This window comes from Penicillium hispanicum (genome assembly GCF_028827665.1).
Source record: "Penicillium hispanicum strain IBT 35686 chromosome Unknown utg000006l_segment0_segment0, whole genome shotgun sequence".
In the NCBI taxonomy this organism is placed as follows: Eukaryota; Fungi; Ascomycota; class Eurotiomycetes; order Eurotiales; family Aspergillaceae; genus Penicillium; species Penicillium hispanicum.
Window position 1 is genome coordinate 308,615 of NW_026623198.1, and position 19,578 is coordinate 328,192.

At 52.8% G+C, this 19,578-nt stretch overlaps 10 protein-coding genes across 10 annotated transcripts; 6 read left to right on the top strand and 4 right to left on the bottom strand.

The window, feature by feature from the left end:
* Nucleotides 1-67: 67 nt before the first annotated feature.
* N7459_006467 (MOSC domain protein) lies at nt 68-1,357 on the top strand (the record flags this gene model as incomplete). Its single annotated transcript, XM_056945635.1, has 1 exon — nt 68-1,357. One exon carries the CDS (start codon nt 68-70, stop codon nt 1,355-1,357), a length of 1,290 nt encoding a protein of 429 aa, XP_056797634.1.
* A 230-nt stretch (nt 1,358-1,587) lies between these two features.
* N7459_006468 (SDR family oxidoreductase) lies at nt 1,588-3,010 on the bottom strand (the record flags this gene model as incomplete). Its single annotated transcript, XM_056945636.1, has 4 exons — nt 1,588-2,247; nt 2,288-2,476; nt 2,525-2,652; nt 2,713-3,010. 4 exons carry the CDS (start codon nt 3,008-3,010, stop codon nt 1,588-1,590), a joined length of 1,275 nt encoding a protein of 424 aa, XP_056797635.1.
* A 1,441-nt stretch (nt 3,011-4,451) lies between these two features.
* N7459_006469 (uncharacterized protein) lies at nt 4,452-4,750 on the bottom strand (the record flags this gene model as incomplete). Its single annotated transcript, XM_056945637.1, has 2 exons — nt 4,452-4,652; nt 4,724-4,750. The coding sequence occupies 2 exons, from the start codon at nt 4,748-4,750 to the stop codon at nt 4,452-4,454; spliced, it is 228 nt and encodes a 75-aa protein (XP_056797636.1).
* Nucleotides 4,751-5,005: 255 nt separating this feature from the next.
* N7459_006470 (uncharacterized protein) lies at nt 5,006-5,407 on the bottom strand (the record flags this gene model as incomplete). The annotated part of the gene is made up of 1 exon (XM_056945638.1): nt 5,006-5,407. One exon carries the CDS (start codon nt 5,405-5,407, stop codon nt 5,006-5,008), a length of 402 nt encoding a protein of 133 aa, XP_056797637.1.
* Nucleotides 5,408-6,934: 1,527 nt separating this feature from the next.
* On the top strand, nt 6,935-7,507 carry N7459_006471 (GNAT family N-acetyltransferase; the record flags this gene model as incomplete). The annotated part of the gene is made up of 1 exon (XM_056945639.1): nt 6,935-7,507. The coding sequence occupies one exon, from the start codon at nt 6,935-6,937 to the stop codon at nt 7,505-7,507; it is 573 nt and encodes a 190-aa protein (XP_056797638.1).
* A 693-nt stretch (nt 7,508-8,200) lies between these two features.
* N7459_006472 (aminoglycoside phosphotransferase family protein) lies at nt 8,201-9,896 on the top strand (the record flags this gene model as incomplete). Its single annotated transcript, XM_056945640.1, has 4 exons — nt 8,201-8,521; nt 8,574-8,952; nt 9,021-9,073; nt 9,156-9,896. 4 exons carry the CDS (start codon nt 8,201-8,203, stop codon nt 9,894-9,896), a joined length of 1,494 nt encoding a protein of 497 aa, XP_056797639.1.
* Nucleotides 9,897-10,028: 132 nt separating this feature from the next.
* Nucleotides 10,029-10,854, top strand: N7459_006473 (uncharacterized protein; the record flags this gene model as incomplete). Its single annotated transcript, XM_056945641.1, has 4 exons — nt 10,029-10,095; nt 10,208-10,549; nt 10,584-10,736; nt 10,814-10,854. 4 exons carry the CDS (start codon nt 10,029-10,031, stop codon nt 10,852-10,854), a joined length of 603 nt encoding a protein of 200 aa, XP_056797640.1.
* Nucleotides 10,855-11,441: 587 nt separating this feature from the next.
* On the bottom strand, nt 11,442-13,424 carry N7459_006474 (nucleobase:cation symporter-2 family protein; the record flags this gene model as incomplete). The annotated part of the gene is made up of 4 exons (XM_056945642.1): nt 11,442-12,736; nt 12,794-12,973; nt 13,095-13,261; nt 13,321-13,424. The coding sequence occupies 4 exons, from the start codon at nt 13,422-13,424 to the stop codon at nt 11,442-11,444; spliced, it is 1,746 nt and encodes a 581-aa protein (XP_056797641.1).
* Nucleotides 13,425-15,199: 1,775 nt separating this feature from the next.
* N7459_006475 (stearoyl-CoA 9-desaturase sdeA) lies at nt 15,200-16,625 on the top strand (the record flags this gene model as incomplete). Its single annotated transcript, XM_056945643.1, has 2 exons — nt 15,200-15,437; nt 15,496-16,625. The coding sequence occupies 2 exons, from the start codon at nt 15,200-15,202 to the stop codon at nt 16,623-16,625; spliced, it is 1,368 nt and encodes a 455-aa protein (XP_056797642.1).
* Nucleotides 16,626-17,146: 521 nt separating this feature from the next.
* N7459_006476 (M3 family metallopeptidase) lies at nt 17,147-19,429 on the top strand (the record flags this gene model as incomplete). The annotated part of the gene is made up of 3 exons (XM_056945644.1): nt 17,147-18,451; nt 18,505-19,166; nt 19,237-19,429. The coding sequence occupies 3 exons, from the start codon at nt 17,147-17,149 to the stop codon at nt 19,427-19,429; spliced, it is 2,160 nt and encodes a 719-aa protein (XP_056797643.1).
* Between the last annotated feature and the right edge of the window lie 149 nt (nt 19,430-19,578).

Below are 19,578 nucleotides of genomic sequence, written 5' to 3' on the forward strand. Positions count from 1 at the left end.
GCAGAATCGCGTCGCCGCTATCGTTTATCGCGATCGAATTTATCTTCTACAACCCGGCACCACCTCCATGTCCCGGTTGCAGGATGGCGCGCTCAAGGATAGTGGGATCCTCGGGCTGCTTCTAACCATTCTGATATTCTGCTTTCCTCTGGTTATATTGCGCCAATCGCTATTCCACTCTCACCCTCGCCCCAAGGGTTGCCGCCGTCTCGGTCTTCCCAGTGGCCAGAGCAATCTGCACGATGAATTCGACTCGAAATACAGCGAGGGCGTGCCCTCTACCCAGAAAGATGGCGATCAACCATCCTGGCGCGTCAAGGCCCTATTTACCTACCCGCTGAAATCATGCGGCGGCATTGAGTTGCAAAAGTCCGATGTCGTGCCGACGGGCCTCAAGTACGACCGGTCCTTCGTCTTTGCTCAGAACGGCCCCGAGGGATGGAACTGCCGCACCCTGCGAAATGCAGGCTTCCAACGTCTCGCCATGATTCATCCCGAGATCTGGGTGCCAGACCCATCTGCGCCGGACTTTGACCCATCTCTTCCGGAGATTCAATCTCAGGGAGTCATGGTCATCTCGTATCCACGTCTACCACCAGCAACCCAGCTGGGTCGTCTCTTCAAAATCGGAATGGCTCTCGGAATCCTGAAGAGCAGGAGCTCATTCCGCGTCCCCCTCTACCCACCAAAAGACAACATATACCCACTAGTCCCGGTCAAAATCTGGAAAGACAAACCTCTAGCCCACGATTATGGCTCCCTTCTCCCCGCTTCGCTACACGCGTACCTTGGCTTCTCGCCCACCGCCTCGCCTTTAACACTCTTCCGCGCAAGCCTCCAGCACAACAGGGAGATCTTCCGCAACGCCCCCCGCAAAGAAAAGCTCGGCTTTCAGCCCAACACCGCCTTCGCAGACGCCTACCCAATCCACCTCCTCAACCTGGCAAGTCACCGGGACGTCGCTGCGCGCTGCGCATACGCGATCCCGAAACTCAGCATCCGGCGCTTCCGCGCCAACATCATTATCCAGGGCCCGTCCGCGTTCGCCGAGGACCACTGGAGAAGACTCGAGATTGGCAGCGTGGAGATCCACGCTGCGTGCCGGACTGTGCGGTGTAAGCTGCCGAATGTCGATCCTGCGACTGGCGAGCGACATCAGGTGGAGCCGGATCGTACGCTGAAAGCATACCGGCGGATTGACGATGGGGATCGCACGAATGCGTGTCTGGGGATGCAGCTTGTCCCGGCACAACCGGAATTTCAGATGCGAGTTGGAGATGAGGTGTGTGTGTTGGAGACTGGGGAGCATCGGTATATCAAGATGTTGGCACCCGGGGAGAAGGCTGAGGGTGTTTAGACCTGAGAGTCCATATCCATGGATTCCATCATCCTCTACGTCTCACGAGAGATTGGAGTGCGAGAAGCTGATTGACATGCCTGAAGGCTGTTCGCATATATTATGTATACCATACTTGCCGTGCTTACTGAGAGCTATACTGCACTGATATCGTGGCGGTATCATTTTCTCCCTTGTGGTGCGATTCATACGACGTGCGTCTTCTGCTTGCTCTCCCCCAACTCCAATCCTCAGAGTATCAGGCCCGCCTTTTTGAACATCTCAAAGCTCTCCAACCAGCCCTGGATAGGATCTCTATCTCCTTCAAACCCAGTCTCTCTCAGCCTCGCCAAGCTCATCTGCCGATCAAACGTCAACCAGTAGCCCACGCTATCCAATTGTCGATTTCCCGCGCCAACGCCCGCCTCCACGGCCTTCATATGCCCACAGCTGGCAAAAACATCCCTGTGTTTGGCAATATACTCCCCGGGCATCAACGACGGAGTGGACCGAGGCAGCTCGCCAGCCCGCAGGGTATTATTCTCATTACCTTGAGACGACGAGTCCGCGGGAGGCGGGCCCCCTTGCAAGCCAAACCACCGCGCCAAATGAGGCCAGATTTCACCGTACGTGCACGGGGCCTCGTTGTCAGCGACGTTGAACAGCCGACCATCCCCGCACGTCCCGGGGTTGAGCGAGGCATATATCATGAACCGCGCAAGTGTCCCGCTAGACACGGGCGAGAACAGCGAATTCGCGCCCGCATCGTTTCCCGGAAACGGGACTTCGACGGCCGTGGTGTTGGCTTCCTGCACACCGGGTCCGACGCCGTGGTTATGCGCGTACAGTGATAGATACTGCGCCCAGTGCAGCGCCAAGCTGAACTGAGAGCCGTTGGGCGTGAAGCCGATCTGATCTCGAGTCAGTGTCATGCTGGTTCAAGGGGCGTACGGTGACACCGACGATTGCATCCGGGCAGACTTCGCACCATGTCCAGTTCTTGCCTTTGCTTGCTGCTTCGAGCATGGCGCGGTATGCCGGGTATGTGACTGTGCGGGCATAGTCGGGCGGGAGGTTGTTGACCATAGCCTCGTGCAAGGGAGGCGTGAAGGTGCCCCCGGGGGCGTAGATGCCGTACCCCTGGCTTGTTAGTTTCCAGTCACTAGCATAGTCTGGTCCTCTACTTACCCGTGTCCCGCCTGGGAAGACCACAAACTGCAAGTTTGGACTGATCTGGCCGTGTGCATCGATGACATTCTGGAACATGCGCCGGTTGACGGCGACCTCTTCGAGCTCGTCTTTGACGGCTGTGAAAACTGTCGGATTGTAAGTATCTAGCATATATAAGCCGTCCTGCTGTCAGGAGTTTGTCGTACCTAAATAGTAGATATGGGTGACATTTCCGATATTCTTCACCACCTGCTTCAACGACTCGGCCAACGCTGTTCCATCGCCACGGCGAAGATCTATACCCGAGACGAGCTGCAATTCGGGTCGATTGGAGTCCTGCGGGGGCCACCGTGATTGAGAAACATCGAGAGGACGGTTTGTGACTGCAGTCACCTTGGTAAAAGTGCCGGCTTGCGGGTAGCGGTGTAGCAGCTGGTCTACGAGAGCCCAGCCAATGAGGCCAGATGCGCCGTAGACGATGGCATGCTTGGAGTCTTCTGCCATCTTCAGTTATAGGGTCTATAAGTGAGAAACTTAGTTCCAGGTAAGTAGTTGAGGGTCTCCTCTAAATATAATGGTTCTGCATATTCAATTGATGATCCGTGTGATTTGGAATTGAGTGTGAGTAATGATGAGTCATTTTGAGCCATGCAGATCGTTCTGTCTGTGAATAGCTGGTTTAAACCAATTCACTGATGAGATATATACTCTATGGAGAAACATATCCTAGACCACTTACATCTTGGTCTCAGATGAAGATCAGATATATAGAGAGAAAGTAAAGGTCCGGTCTCACATTTTGGAAGCCGGTTGAAACCGCCTTACACTGTGGCACTATGTACTCTGTCTCACCTGTGTGAACAGTGAATGAAAGACTAAATTTATGGGTCTTTGGGAGTTTTTACTGTTTTGATTGGTAGATATTGTCTACCGCCTACTCGGCGCCTTGCGTGCCCCCAGCCGTAGCGGGGATGCACCGCAGAATGTATGCTATGCGAAGCGCTTAATCCGCAGTTTAAATGACCAAGTGATATAAATATACCTCAAGATTATAGTTATCCTGGATGATGCTGGCGATGCTCTATGCTATGCTGTTGGATGCTGGCCGGCGCTGTTTACTCTAGTTCTGTAAAGGGTAAGGTGCGGACTCGCGCAGCTAGCTTAGAAAAGGTAAGGTAGGTGGGTTGCTAAGGGGCCTAGCGGGCCAGTAGAACTCACCGTAGGGGAAGGTGATCGCCCTAGGAAAGGCCAATCAGCAGGGCCGCCTGTGGCAGTCAGCATGCCGAATCTTCCGCCCTATATCTAACGAACTGGCAGATAATATCTTTCGCAGGATTTGACAGTAAATCTTTAAATAAAATCGTAATGGCCGACGTACCAAGTGTTAAATCCCGGTATGGACTGCCACGTTTTGCGTAGGTAAGACCATACAGGAGAGTAGCATAAAGGAAACGATCGTGGGTTCGAACAGCCTACTATATTTGGTCTGGGTAGGCCGGGGACAGAGTGTATGTTCATACCGACATGATAGAATCGTACTTGGCGATCTCATTAGGAACTTGGAGGGGGAAAAGAAACAGTGAAAATGCCAGCCTGCCGTAATATAGCCTGAAAAGCTTCATCTTGGTCGACGGCATATCCAGCACGTCATCAGCCTAATCCCGGAGACCCAGGTCTTTGAACATACACCAACTATCCCGTAGAAGCTGCATGGTGACCGACCATATTAAACCGCTGCGCGAGGACGCCAGACAAAGATTTCCTTATAAACCCAACTTCAATGAGCTTACTCTACAAGTTACAACATTGAGAATAAAGAACCGAAGAAAATCGATGGTATCTCAATATCCTGCTGTCCAAGATACGCCGAATACGCCAGCTCAATTCCAACGCCGACCCAATATCCGTCCTAGCCATTAGTTCATATTTCCTGAAATTGCGTTGCTCAAGCACGAGATTTCGTTGGTAGCACCGTGGTGTCTCCGATACCTGCGCCGAACCACCATCGTAACAGATTCTTCAAGACTGTATCATTCTTGTCTCTCAGATCAATGAGGTCGGTATTCCGCACGACGAGCTTGTTGCCATTAAAGTATGCTTCTAGGACACGAATATGCCAGGGACCCATGGTAGAAAATAGTAGGAGCTAAGTCAACAAATTGCACGACTTAGTCTTTGCTTCACGATGCCTCTACTGTAGATGGGGCGACGACTTACGGGAGCTACTAGGTGCGCACGAAGCATCTTGGTGGGAAGCTGGGCCCTCATAATTTGGATAATTGCACTCAGCTCGCCCCGTAGCAGACGGTCATCTCCGACGACAGAATTCTCCATCAGACACCTGACATGTGGCAATGGGGGGTTAGGGCCTTTTGCCGAACGGGGCCATGATTCGGGATTGGTCAATGGAAGAGCGATATGTGAGCTTTCCCAGTAAAATCCATTGAAACCACTCTCGAATGGAATATCACAATTGAGATTGTACCACCTGCATACGCGTCAGAAAAGAAACCACCGAGAGTAGACGAGAAGTGCATACGAGGCAGTAAAACTCCCAGGAGCCTCCATGGGTGGATAGTGTCCGAAGTAGGATATAATGAAGTTATGTACGCCTTGTACATTCTGATAGTTCTTCAAGTGAGGCTCGTAGAAATCTGGATCGTCCCACTCGGGGTTCGTTAGATCGTCTAGACCGCCCCGGTAGCGATCAAAGAAGCAAGGTCTACAGTCGGACCTATCATCCAAGGACAAAGGTTGCCGCAGAACGTTGGCCTTTTCACACACAGAGGGCTCAATATAGTCAGTTTCGGCGTTACGGATGATGTCCAGCGCGTATCGCAGCTCGCGACAGTACCCGCTGCGCTCTTTCACTTGGGTCGAGGGTACGTCGGAGGTCGACATAGTGGAATAGTATAGATCTTCTTTTGGATGAAAACAGCGCAGCAGATGTCAGAGTAAGAGCTGGGCCACAAAGGTGGCAGCAGCAGAGGGAGAGGGTATCTTAAGCAGGGTTGAAGAGTCTCGAGTGATGAAAGGAGCGAAGTTGTTTGCGATGGAAAAGGTTGCCGGGCAACGCTGGGGCCAATAAAAGGGCCTGCTTTACCGCCCACTCTACAGTATATATCTCTCTTGCCCTATAGGAGCATCCATACTTTCTACGTCTCTACTGCTTTTTTTATTTTTGATCCTGCTCCTCTTCAGTTGACGCGTCGACGGTTACAGCTGGTGGGGGTCATGTGTTGTATACAGTAAAAGACTAGGCCTACTCTATCTACCTCGCTCTAGTTAACGTAAAAGCCTAAGCGCGTATACCGTATTTAAGCCGGCTATATAATGGCAGAGATAGCCCAGTGAAGCTATCTACTGGAAGGAGTACTGCGGACTAGGGGAAGTTGACAAATACTATCTACTCTATCCGGTCTTCTTCCGGCTTCTAAGCGTGATCCGCTTTGGATTCGTTTCTCGAGTTGTCTGTCTACTTATATCTCTACTACTTTTTCTTTTCTTTTATTGCTCCCTTCCCTACTACCTATCGTCTCATATACCCATGAAGTATATCCATAGAGCCTCCACCTTATAACTTAGACGATTGCACCGTCGGGCAGATATTCAAGCGAAACAACTTTGATTCGACCCGAATAACGACGGACAATGGCCTAGGCCTTGAGGTATTCCTGGTAAGGATCACCGTCCCCGCCACAGTCCAGGATATTACAGCCAAGCACGATGGATGCAAGATGGCTAGGAGAGATGATACATTGCCCTTCTTGATCTCAGGCCGGTAGGTTTCCAGACGATCCGATTTGAGATTGTTTCTGCTGCCGAACAACATCAAGCTGTCCAACTGCTCCTACAATAATCCGAGCCTTGTCGTCCACGTATTGGTATTGGATTGGAAGCATGGCGACGATGCTCCCCCTGCTGCCTCAGAGCCCGAGCCTTCGACGCTCTCTTCGAAGAAATGGTCCAAGCCGACACGTCGGTAAAGGCTCTATATGTGGACTCTACTCTTGGGGTCCATATAGGGTATCTACGGTTTGGGCTGGGGTATAGAAGTAGGAAAGATAGTTATAGATAGGTAGATGTATTCTTGTAGTGTATACGGTGGGATACGGCTTTTGTACAAGGTACAGAGGCCAACTGGCAAAGCGGTAGGTTTAAGGATTTCCACTGGATGGTTGTTTTGAACATTAGGCCATGTGGATGTTAAGTGTGGGCATTGTGGCAAAGAACGGAGGCCGCGCAAGCGCGGCCGAGATTCTTGTCCGAAGTATGATTGGCCATCGTAGCTCACATTCACCATATCTGCATAGTTCCAAAACTCTGGATTCCGTCCAACCCCTTATCTCACATCGCGAACCCCAAATTGCTGAGATTTTACCATCTCGATTGCAAAGCTTCCCAATAACACATCATTGCAACTCAACCATGGAGTCCTTGGAATCCGAGCGTCTTCACTTCCGTGCCTGGGATTCCTCCCGCGACAAAGAATGGTATTTCACCATGCACGCCAACCCCAAGATCTTCTACAATACGTCCAAAAGCATTTTCCACCCCATGAAGAAAGAAGCACTGGATCCAATTCTTCAAGCATTTGAAACAGCGCTACTATGTGTTGTCATCTGCAAAAAGCCATCACCGAATACTGCAGAGGACCAATCAGCCGGGGAGTCGGAAAGAATTGGCATTCTCATGTTCAAAAATATTCCTCCGAGTCAGGTCCAGAATCATTGTGGTGATCTCGGTATTGAACTGAAATCCGATGTGCAAGGTCAAGGCTATGGAACCGAGGTTTTGGGTTGGGCTCTCCGCTGGGCTTTTCAGATGGCAAATCTGCACCGGGTTCAGTTGGAGGTATATGAGTGGAATGAGGTCGCTTTGAAGACGTATCAGAGGGTTGGCTTTCAAGAGGAGGGCCGATTGAGGCAGGCTATATGGAGAGATGGGCGATGGTGGGATGAGATCCTGATGGGAGTTTTGCGAGAGGAGTGGTCTGGATGAAGGCTATTGTTAGGCGCTGAAGGAAGCGACCAAGTCTAGGAAGACGGACAGGCCGGGAGGATTCGGACAACGTGATCCAGGAATACGCCCACTCCGCACCATGAACCTCTTCATAGTTCAGGGAACTTACGCTCTTATATTCCATCTTCAAAACACTCTAGTCTTCGAGTCGGCCTTCGCGGTGATGCCGAAACATCCAATTCTCATTCCGGCTACGACCAGGCAGATATGGGAGATGCCAATGTTCTGATTATGGAAGATTGAATCTGGGAGTACCTAAGTTGAGGAATATTTAATCTATAAACCTCACTCCGCAGTGTTTATGCCATCGCGTGTCGGGCCCGGCGCTGTACACGAACTTCAAAGTCTATCGGTTTCACAAACCAAAAGTCCTCAATATGAAAATTTATCTGAACGGTATGACGACATAAGTTGCGGAGCATCTTGAGCATCTCACTTATTTCACCAGCTCAGGCGGCATGACAAGCTGGTAATATTCCATTTCCCTTCCACATCCTCAATGGGCTTGTACAGAATAATACGCACCTGCATTCAAAAAGAACGATGCAGATCATGTGATGTCAAGATCTTAGGAGCTTGTCGCGATGTCCGACTTCGATAAGTACCACCATGCAACGAATACACCGCGCATTCACATTTATCGCTCGGAAAAGGAATCTTCATGTTCGCCAAATGCAGAGCCTGTCGCCCAATCGGGACCAGATTGAAACCAGCAGCAACTTTTTTCGCTACACGTCCGGCCGGTGGCTTTTGGACGAACAGAAACAACTTGAAAGACGATACGTTCAATTTGATATAGCAGCTCTCCAGCAGACAGCCGAACAAATATGTGGGAGTCAATGTGTCCAGATGACCAAGTTGCCCGAAGGACTGTTCAACAAAGTGTTTTCCTTGAGAATGGAGAACGGAAAGGAGGTGCTGGCCAGGATTCCGAATCCAAATGCTGGCGATCCTCGGTCTGTCGTCGCCAGTGAAGTTGCCACGCTTGATTTTGTATGCACAGTCGGTCGAGTACAGTCAAATGTTCCTAAACTGACTTCGGTAGCTTCGCACCGTCCTCGATATTCCAGTGCCCAAAGTTATGGGCTCGAGCTCTCGGTTACAGCAAAACCCAGTTGGTGCTGAGTACATCCTTATGGGGAGAGTGAAGGGTCGCCAATTGAGCAACGTCTGGGATACAATGTCTGAGGCTCAGCGCTTCGGCCTTGTCAAAAGCATAGTGGAAATTGAGCGGAGACTGGCAAGCACAACATTTGCGGGCTATGGCAGCCTATATCACAAGGGTGCAATCCCATCTAGCAACAGCATGACTGCTTTGGTTGAAATGGATCAAGGGGCAACTCCTGAGTTTGTCCTTGGCCCTACAACTGAGCGGTCTTTCTGGGAGGATGAGAAGCGAGAATTGGAGATTGACCGGGGGCCCTGTAAGACCACTTCTTTTCCTCCTCTTTTTTATTCCTGGGGCGAAAACTAAAAGATCGTGTCTACACAGGGAAAAATGCGCAAGAATACCTCACGGCTGTCGCAAACCGTGAGATTGCGTTGGTTCAAAAATTAGCCACAAGCAGGCCAAAAACCGATCTTCGCTCTTTGGGGGGAACTTCAATGAGCTGAGAGGCATGTACAGATTCTTAAGCAGTTTGTACTCGTTCTTCCCTACATCTTACCAGCGAAAGATCTTGTGGGTCCCGTCTTGCTACACCACGATCTTCATTCGGAGAACATATTTGTCGATGATACAGACCCAACAAAGCTTTCTAGCATCATTGATTGGCAGTCTTTATACTCCTCACCCTTGTTCATACAGGCCAGGTTCCCTTCGGTATTCGACAGCGATGACGAACCGTATCCTTGGGGTGCAGTGCAGCCCCAACTGCCCACAGACTTCCACGCCCTCTCACGGTCCAACCAGAAGTTGGCCGAAGCCCAACTAAACCGACTTCGGTTGAAAAAGTTTTATGAATTGGCGACACGGAAATTCAACCCGCTACTTGCCAGAGCTATGGACTTCATCAGGCGCGATAATGATCCAACTACTTTCCTCTTCCACATTGTCGGCCAGTCTTCCATCGATGGCCCGATTCCCCTCCAGGAACTCCTTGTGCAGGTATTCGAAAGCTGGGACCTGATAACAGAGCAACATGGAAATCCATGCCCGATTTCATTTTCCCGGGAGGAGATCGATCGCGTTCGGCAGCAAGCAGAAGCCTGGTCTGAGGCTTATGCCGAGTTTGATAACCTCCGAACTCAGACTCTGGGCCACGAAGGCTGGGTTTCTCATGATGATTACGAAGAGGCGATGCGGAGGTGGAGAGATAGCAGAGCTGAACTGGAAGCACTGCGAAAGCGACTGGAGGAATTCTTGTGAACCTCGTACTGCAGTAAAACATAATCGATCTTTCATGTTAATATATGGACGAGCATTGTATTGTCTCGACCCTGGTCCGGGTGAATGGAAATCAGAGAATCTAGTTACTTCATCGCTAGCCCTGCGCTGGACATGAACCTCGAAATCAGTGGGTTTCACAAGCCACAAGTCCTCCGCGTGCCCAGTCTGTCCCAACGGAGTGAGATGGAAGTCGTGGCCTTGGGTAGCCTATTTGGAGAGTTGACTGTACGTTGGAATCACGTATTTTTCGATCCGTGAGATCGTGATCAGGTGACCCTTATCCCCGTCAGGAAACTATTATCCCCCTGCGTCAAGTCTTCGCATTCAAGTCCCTATGTTTCGCTGCGCTATTCGCCCCTTTGTTTCCTTGCCCAGCCCGGGAAGGGCTGCTCCCGCTCGATATTTCCATCGGGTGACGGGAGACTTTCTCAGTCATGATACGAGAGGAAATCCGGTCTCTACTAAGGTGCCGGTTATTATTGGGGATCCTGGAGAAACCTATGTGTTGATTGACCCGGAAATCGGCCGTGCTCTCCGTGCTGGCATTCTCCTGAGTGACTCTACTTTGGCTACTAGTGTGGAAGATCGGTGCAGACTCACTTTTTTCCATGAATCGCGACACTTTGGGTTCGGTACGTTGAGGAGATCCTTAATTCGATAGGTCAGTCCTGATCTTCATGCCAATCTTAGGATCATCCACTTATCCTCGCCTCCATATCCCCGAAAACATGCCACACCAAACGGATTCTAATACGAGCCCCGCCACCTTATTACTGTTTGGAAAGATGCATCAGATTGTTCTGGATGGGACTCCTGACGGTAAGCTCAACTAGATACCCTGCCCAGTATTATATATTTAATATTGAGTATGTAGCACAATTTGCTGAGCACACCAGCGCCACTGCGCGGGAACTTGGGTCGGTATTTGACCAATTAAAGGATCTGTGATGTCTATATCCCTATGCCGGAGATATTCTATTTATTGGCAGATTGGGAGAGGACTCGACCAATTGGAATCAAGGAGGAATCTGGGTTGCTATTCCGCCCAATCTGCTAATTAGAGGGCGTACGCTTGGCTATCAAAATATACAGGAATAGATAAACTATCAATGCGAGGTCCCACATACCTATTCCGACACACCCTTCAACTAGCCTTCCGTCTCCAAGGGCAGCTAGATCAATGGCTCTTGCATGCCCGAATCTCCAAAGCTCCCGATCGGCAGTTCGAGAAATGGGCGAAGATATTGCCAAATATGTCCTTATCACAGAGTACGCAACAAACGTCATATCTAGTAGACTCAAAGTCTAAAAGTTGCGCCAAGCGAATCAGCCGCCTAAGAGCCAACGGTTTACCAGGTCCCTCAATGCGTCGTTTTGAGATTGGAGATACCATTAGTTGGTGGACTGCAAGACGGAAATGAATTGAGGAACGCTTCTAGCTGAACGCTACGAGAGGGTTATCAATATGAATACTCAATATCAATACAGATGGGCTCGAAAAGAGAACGAGAAACCAGAAACAAATCATGCAGTTGAAGGTTCCATCTTGGTTGAAGCACCAGCTACAGTCGCTTGCTCCACCGGTTCATCGGAAGACTCAGTAGAGTCCCACAAAGCCGGCGGCTCATCGGGCTCGTCGGGGAGGATGAGGTTGAGAATAACGCCGACCAGAGCGCAGACAGCAAAGCCATTGGTCATGACCAGATCCACGGCATTGAGCAATCCCTCCAGGGCGTGGTTGTCTCCACTGTAAGAGAAGAAATAGGACCACCAAGACGGCACCAGGGTGATACCCATTCCCAAGGAAAAGCTGGCCGTGATGATGAACCGGTTGCGCCGCGTGAAATCGATGGTAGAGATAATGCGAATGCCGGAGATGGCAACGCTACTGAACAGGAAGGTCGTCATTCCGCCCAGCACGGCGCTCGGGATGGCGATCAGCGCCGCGGCGAACTTGGAGAACAGACCCATGACGACCAGGAAGAAACAGCAGCAGAAGCCAGCAGTACGATTCGCGCATTTAGTCAATGCAATCACGCCGTTGTTTTGCGCAAATACAGAGGCGGGAGAAATCGTGGCTAAGCCGGCCAGCAGACAGCTCATTCCGTTGCCCAAAACACCTCCCTGGATGCGAGAGTCGAATGTGCCGCCCTCGACCTGCAGTCGGGAGACATCGCACGTCGCGGTGATGTCGCCGATCGACTCCATCATGATGACAATGTACAGAGCCAACAGCGGCAGGATCAACGGGGGGTAAATCGTCAGAGGGAAAGTGTGGACCCAAATGAACGACACCACGGGAGCCTCCGCGATCCCGGAGGACTCGAAGTAATTGCAAGCAGCGGCAACAATTGAGCCAACCAGCAGACCAACGACGACGGCGCAGCTTTTCAGGATGGGAGGTCCGAACCGCTCGCACAGGATGATCGTCACAAAGACAAGGAATCCAAGACCGATAAATTGAGGACTGCCCCAGGGTAAGGCGTGCGGCGCATCGGCACTAGGGCACATGGAGCGTGGCGATGGTCCGCATGACGATCCACCGCCCCAGTCTGCCATGGCGGATTGAATCAGCGAAGCGCCGATGAGGAGAACAGTGGGCCCGGTGACGAGCGGAGGGAAGACGCGGGATAGGATGCGGCTGCTCATGAATGACAAGCCAATTTCGAGCAGTGCGCAAAGACAGGATGTTCCAAGCAAAGCACCGTATCCCTGAGGACACGGAAGACGGTTTCCATTCCCATCGACGGGGCAATAGCCGGATTTATACATCTGAGTGAAGGTGTCGGTGGCCACGGTGATTGTAGAGAATGAGGTGCCTATTGTCATGCAATGAGTATCAATCAATGACCATGGTGAAGTACTGGTCTACGCACCGACAACGGACAGCAGCCCCGTTCCAAGGTAATACTTGGTGCCATATATATGGAAGCGAAGCATCTGCATTGCACTGAGCAGGCCAGAAACGATCAACGAGGTCGACACGAGGTACTGGTAGATTTCGTCCCCAAAGTTGGCCCCTGATGTACCACCGATTATGATGGGTGGTGAAATAACTGTAATCCTTATTCAGCTTCTGTCTTTTGCAATTCACCTTCCAGATGGTCGCAATGCGATGGGGCGCCGGGCGTCGACACCAGCCGGACGACAAAGGAAAGAGATCACGCGCGCACTCACCACCAGCCAGCATTGCAAGCGCATGTTGCAAACCCAATATAAAAGCCAGCAGAATCGGCACGCGATCCTCCAGTCCAAAGAACGGGGCGGACTTGCGAGTTTGTTTGGTAAAAGGTAGGCGTGGGGTAAACAAGTAGGCGTAGTCGTAGTCGCCGATGAGGCCGTCCCTATGAAAACTGAGTCAACTCGCCATTCCCGCTTCTCAACTATTGCGCGCAGCACATACCTTGTAGTCCATTTCCTCACGATGCGATGGAACTGGTCACGAACTCGGTCACCGAATGCGCGTTTCGGAGCCATAACCGGCCCGATCTGATCTGGACCGTCCATCTTGCGTTTTTCTGGTAATGCCTGGAAGTCTGGAACGGCTCCAGTCGTATGGGGGATCCAGACCTATATAGTTGGAAGTGTCGGACGGAAGCGAAGTGCCTTCTTTTTGTTTTTGTATTTTTCGCAGAATTCCGAAGGCTAGCGAGGTTAGCGAAGGGTCGGGGGGCAAGAATGATTGTGGGGAAGGACGATAAGATGCCTAGTTCGATCGACCGGGGTTATCATTCGTGATTAGCAAAAGCATCGAATAACCCAACGGAGCGATGGAATTGGTGGCGCCCGAAAGCCTTGCTCGTCTTATCTGGCCGTGGGGCTTATGCCTTGCAAGCCAATCAACGAGGGCACGCCGAGAAAGACTTGCCGAGTGGAACAGATAAGGCTCGGGTCCATATCGTTAGCCAGGCAAAGACTAATAATATGAATGCCGTCTGCCATTACGAAGTTTGCTCTGGTCTACATGCAGCTCGCATCGCAGTGGAACCCTCAATTCTCCATGCTGAGTGTTTGATAGGCCCCGGTCTGGACCGGCAGCCACGTGTGGCGATGGGCGTCCCGAAAGTCATTCGCGGTCGGCTATCACCTATATCTGGGGACTATCTCGGTCAGGAGTATTAGACTGGCGGAGCCCCCCGTGAAGAGTGGAAGCCGCCGATGTCTTATCGGGGCATGAGTGGCCGGCACGGGGAAGCACAAGTACATGTAGGTGGGCACCCCTGGTGGAACATAACGCCCGGTTGCGCATGCCCCTCTGTGCTATCTCAAATGTCATAGATCTGACAGGCATAGAGAGAAGGCTCATGTGGGCTCTAGTAGTTGGCCTAACCCTCTCAACCTGGTTGTCGGCAATTGACGATTGCCCGTCAAGATTTTCGGCCTCGCCCATAAGGGATTCAGCCAGGCCCGAGTGGCATGAGATTAATGAAGCACTGATCGCTTGCCAATGGCATCATGATGAGGCATATTTGCTTGCTTGTCCAGTTGTTGAAGGCTGTATAGTATGACGTTCTATCGAGCTCACCAGCGTGGCTGTTGGATTGAGTTCGCCGTTTCCGTCCACGGGTGCCTGTTTGCCACCGTGACGCAGGTGTAGGCAAGAATCTCGATCAACAAGAATGCAGTGTGGATGTACTGTAGACATTGTCCATGAGCGAGTGAAGGACCAAGCGTGGTCAGTCCGGGGAGAAGTTGCAGCGCAGAAGGGATGTGTTGGGCATCACGTGCTCAGCCGTGTCTCTGGACTACTGACGAACTATACTAACTATATTATACTATATTTATATTGTACGACATCGATCTTCACTTGGGTTGCACCGCAGCGGCCGTGCCAAAGAAGGGCCAATTGGACCATTTCACATCAAGGGCACTCGATGGCATGATTGGCCTCGGTGAACGATGTATACTATATTGGCTCCCTGGATTGCCCGATGCCGAGGGCAGAGCGCCTTGCTTATCCATGGATGCCTCAGGCCACAAAGCGTTGGGGCGCGACCCAACATTGTCGGAAATGCTGGGTCTCGCCACTCACAGAGACTCAAAAAGTCGGACCTTTGCAGCATTGATCTTCTGCTGTTTCTTGCGCCTTCTTGAACCTCGGGATCTCGTGATTCCTGCTGCGCTTGGTGATTCGCCTTGCACCGAGCTTCCCCATATCCGTTGGCCGATCAAACCCTTCGCTCCCCCCCAACGTTGGTCCCAAGTGGGCCCTCCCCATATAAGAAAAGCTCTTGTCCGGCCTCCCACTCCCTTCCTCCAACCTCACCAGCACACCCGTCATCATGTCAACCAAGGCAGAGTCGATTCGCCCGCGGCCGGCGGATACCAAGAAGGTGCACATCGCCGACACTCCGATGACCCGGAGCAACTGGCATAAGCATGTCAACTGGCTCAATGTCTTCTTCATCATCGGTATTCCCTTCTATGGCTGCGTTCAGTCGCTCTGGGTGCCGCTGCAGCTCAAGACCGCCATCTGGGCGGTTGTGTACTACTTCTTCACGGGATTTGGTATCACGGCCGGTAAGCACATCCCCCGTCAAGCGCAGCAATGAACCTCTTGCTCATTTGCCACCCGTAGGTTACCACCGTCTCTGGGCCCACTGCTCCTACTCGGCTACCCTCCCCCTGCGCATTGGGCTTGCCCTAGTTGGCGCCGGTGCCGTCGAGGGCTCGATCCGCTGGTGGGCTCGCGGCCACCGGGCACACCATCGTTACACCGACACCGAGAAGGACCCTTACTCCGTCCGCAAGGGCTTCTGGTACTCACACATCGGCTGGATGGTCATGAAGCAGAACCCTAAGCGCATTGGCCGCACCGATATCTCCGACCTGAATGAGGATCCTGTTGTCGTCTGGCAGCACCGTCACTACCTCAAGGTCGTCTTCACCATGGGTCTGCTCGTTCCCATGCTCGTGGCTGGTCTCGGCTGGGGTGACTGGTTCGGCGGCTTCGTGTATGCCGGTATCCTTCGCATCTTCTTTGTCCAGCAGGCCACCTTCTGCGTCAACTCCTTGGCTCACTGGCTCGGCGACCAGCCCTTCGACGACCGCAACTCCCCGCGTGATCATGTCATCACCGCTCTGGTCACCCTGGGTGAGGGTTACCACAACTTCCACCACGAGTTCCCCTCAGACTACCGCAACGCCATCGAGTGGCACCAGTACGACCCCACTAAGTGGACCATCTGGACCTGGAAGCAGCTGGGTCTGGCCTACGATCTCAAGCAGTTCCGTGCCAACGAGATCGAGAAGGGTCGCGTGCAGCAACTGCAAAAGAAGATCGACCAGAAGCGCGCCAAGCTGGATTGGGGTGTTCCTTTGGACCAGCTCCCCGTCATGGAGTGGGACGACTATGTCGACCAGGCTAAGAATGGCCGCGGTCTGGTTGCCGTCGCTGGTGTGGTCCACGACGTGACCGACTTCATCAAGGACCACCCCGGTGGCAAGGCGATGATCAGCTCCGGCATTGGCAAGGATGCCACTGCCATGTTCAACGGCGGTATCTACTACCACTCCAATGCCGCCCACAACCTGTTGTCCACCATGCGTGTCGGTGTAATCCGCGGTGGCTGTGAGGTTGAGATCTGGAAGCGCTCGCACAAGGAGAACGCCGAGTATGTTCGTGACGAGTCCGGTCAGCGCATCATCCGCGCTGGCGCGCAGGTCACCAAGATCCCCGAGCCGGTTCCCACTGCGGATGCCGCTTAGATATGAACTGCCCGATACTTGGGGATGACATGCTTTGCATTTTTTGTGGGTTGGTGCTGGTGTCCAGGGCGTTTTTCTTTTCCTCCGGGTTTTGTCTCCTTTGTGCCTTTCAAAAAGCGACTGTCACATAGATAATCTGTCATGAACTAGAAACGAACGTCGAGCTTATGTTGTATAAACCTGTGTTGCTGATCGTAACTTGCGCGTATCTAGTAGTCGTAGCACTATTCCTCCGAGGAGGTTGGCAGGGGGGAAAAGGAGTCCCACCCGAGTTTAGCAGCGCGGGGAGCCCATCACCTGACTCCGCATACACTCGCTCCTCTCCGACTCAAACACGACGCAAGCCACACCGCATCTTGTCACGGATTTGACCTCCGCCCAGCATTGCCTTCACCGCCCGCCAGCACCTCCTCGTCCTCCTCCTCGCCGTCATCGTGGCGCCCTTCCTCCGTCTCCCCGTCCGCCTTACTTCCGTGCTGGGCCACCTTCGTACCAACTCGCGATACCTCACAACCTCCAGCATGGCCCCCGCTCACCTCCGGCGCCCGCCACAGGCCCCGCCTACATTCACTGCAACCCCGCAATCCGTCGTGACTGATGCCGAGCGCCTGATCGGCACCTCGCGCGGTGTCCAGGACAAGGTGGTGGCCGCCGTCAAGCCCGAAACCGCCACATTTGTCAACGTTCTGCGCCCCCTTGCACAAGATGAGAACGTCATGGCGCTGGAGGCGCACATCCTGGGCTTCTATCAAGCCGTGTCAACTGATCAGAAGCTACGGGATGCATCGTCTAAAGCCGAAGAGCTGATGGATGAGTTCTTTATCGAGTCGGTGATGCGTGAGGACGTGTATAAGCTGGTCGATGCGGTCCTCAACAAGAATGAGGAGCTCGACCCGGAGTCACGTCGCTTGTTGGAGAAGGAGCACAAGAGCTTCGTGCGGAATGGTCTGGGTCTGCCGGCTGGCCCGCAGCGTGCTCGGTTCAAAGAGATCAAGAAGCGCCTGAGTCAGTTGAGCATTGAGTTCCAGAAGAACCTCAATGAGGAGAACGGCGGCATCTGGTTCACCCCGGAACAGCTGGATGGCGTTCCGGAGGACGTCCTATCTGGTTTGAAGCGCGGTGAGGGCGAGAACGCCGGCAAGCTCTGGCTCACCTTCAAGTACCCGGACCTGTTCCCGACTATGAAGTACGCCACCAACCCCGAGACTCGCCGACAGGTCATGGTCTCCAACGAGAACAAGTGCAATCAGAACGTGCCCTTGTTCCGGGAGGCAATTGTGCTGCGTGACGAGGCGGCCCGTCTTCTTGGGTACCCCAACCATGCCGCCTTCCGTATCGAGGATAAGATGGCGAAGACACCAGAGACCGTTGACAAGTTCCTGAGCGATCTGCGTAATCGCCTGACCGCTGGCGGTAAGCAGGAAGTTGAGGTTTTGAAGAAGCTGAAGCAGGCCATCGACCCCAAGGCGGACGGCCGCTACTATCTGTGGGATCACCGGTTCTATGACCGGCTGATGCTGGAGAAGGACTACTCGCTGGATCAGCAGGTTATTGCCGAGTACTTCCCCCTTCAGACTACCATTGAGGGTATGCTGAAGATTTTCGAGGAGCTGTTCGGGCTCGAGTTTGTGGAGATTGTCGGTGAGGACCGCACAGCTGTGGCCCCAACAGGCAAGGGTGATGACATTGTGTGGCACGAGGACGTGCAGGTGTTCAGTGTGTGGAACGACGAGGGTGAGGGTAGCGGATTTGTCGGGTATTTGTATCTGGACCTGTTCCCACGTGAGGGCAAGTATGGTCACGCCGCCAACTTCAACCTCCAGCCCGTATGTCCCGAGAACTCACATCGAGTAGCATGCAGTGACTGACTTCTGTCCAGGGTTTCATCGATGCAGACGGCAACCGCCGCTACCCCGCCACCGCACTGGTGTGCAACTTCACCAAGCCCACGCCCAAGAAGCCCAGTCTGCTCAAGCACGACGAGGTTGTCACGCTCTTCCACGAGCTGGGCCACGGCATCCACGACCTTGTTTCACGCACCACATACTCGCGCTTCCACGGCACTAGCACCGTGCGGGACTTTGTGGAAGCACCCAGCCAGATGCTGGAGAACTGGTGCTGGACGCCCTCGCAGCTGCGTTCGCTGAGTCACCACTACTCAACTCTGTCGCCCGAGTACCTTGCAGGCTGGCAAGAGGCTCAACAAGCACGCAGCGGCGGCAAGACCGCCACCGGCCCACCCTCTGAGCGCATCCCCGACGATGTGATCGACAACCTCATCCGCACCAAGCACGTCAACGACGCGCTATTTAACCTGCGCCAGCTGCACTTTGGCATCTTCGACATGACTGTCCACGAGCCCAAGAGCCACGCCGACATCGAGGCCCTCCCCTTGTCAGCCACATACAACCGCCTGCGCCAGGAGATCACCCAGATGGACGGCCCAGAGGCACTGGATGGCGGCAATGAATGGGGTCACGGCCAGGCTACTTTCGGCCACCTCATCGGCGGGTATGATGCGGGTTACTACGGATATCTGAGGTAAGTTTTTCCCCGCTGCAGTCGCTGCAGTCGTTCTTTCTTGCTTGGCCATGTTCTAACTGCGAAACAGCTCCCAAGTCTACTCGACCGACATGTTCTACACCGTCTTCAAAGACGATCCCATGAACAAGGCCCATGGCCGCCGCTACCGGTACCAGGTATTGGAGAAGGGCGGCAGTCAAGATGAGATGAAGACGCTGACCGAGTTCTTGGGCCGCGAGCCGCGTACTGACGCGTTCTACCAGGAGCTGGGGTTGGCGTAGATACCTTACAGTATACACATGTATAGAAAACAAATGAATAAACCAGGCGTCAAATCTGGCTCAGCATTACACCTAAGAGAATATTTCCAATCGGGGTCTCAACCAGAAGGCTGGTTGGAGTAAGGCCTCTCTCCATGAATATTATATCT